General features: G+C 55.4%; 1 protein-coding gene across 1 annotated transcript in view; it reads right to left on the bottom strand.

Moving 5' to 3' along the window:
• Positions 1-260, bottom strand: part of LOC119591258 (bestrophin-2-like) — an 18,436-nt gene that overhangs the window by 14,186 nt on the left and 3,990 nt on the right. Inside the window, exon 2 of the mRNA XM_037939973.1 lies at positions 45-212. Coding sequence (XP_037795901.1) covers positions 45-112 — 68 coding nt within the window. The 5' untranslated portion in view covers positions 113-212. The remainder of the gene's footprint in view (positions 1-44; positions 213-260) is intronic.

Genomic DNA, 260 nt, shown 5'->3' with positions numbered 1-260 from the left:
CGCACACAGACAAATCAACAGGTAAACCAAACCCACCCACTCACCTCAGAAGCACTTTGAAGATGGACCCGAAACCTTGACTGGCTATCTTGTCTGTGTAGGAAACGGTCATGGCGCGAGGGGGGCGAGCGGCGGAGGAGGAGAGGAAACACGCAAATGGACGAGGCGCCTTGGAAGGATCTTAGAAGAGGTCGGTTGAGGCTCTCTCGGTTCTGGGTGAGAGAAGGAAGGGGGTTGGTTTGTGAATGAGGGAGGGAGGA

The sequence above is a fragment of the Penaeus monodon genome, chromosome 28 (assembly GCF_015228065.2).
Source record: "Penaeus monodon isolate SGIC_2016 chromosome 28, NSTDA_Pmon_1, whole genome shotgun sequence".
Lineage (NCBI taxonomy): Eukaryota > Metazoa > Arthropoda > Malacostraca > Decapoda > Penaeidae > Penaeus > Penaeus monodon.
Note: the sequence above shows the minus strand (reverse complement) of the source record. Positions and strands in the feature narration are given on the sequence as shown.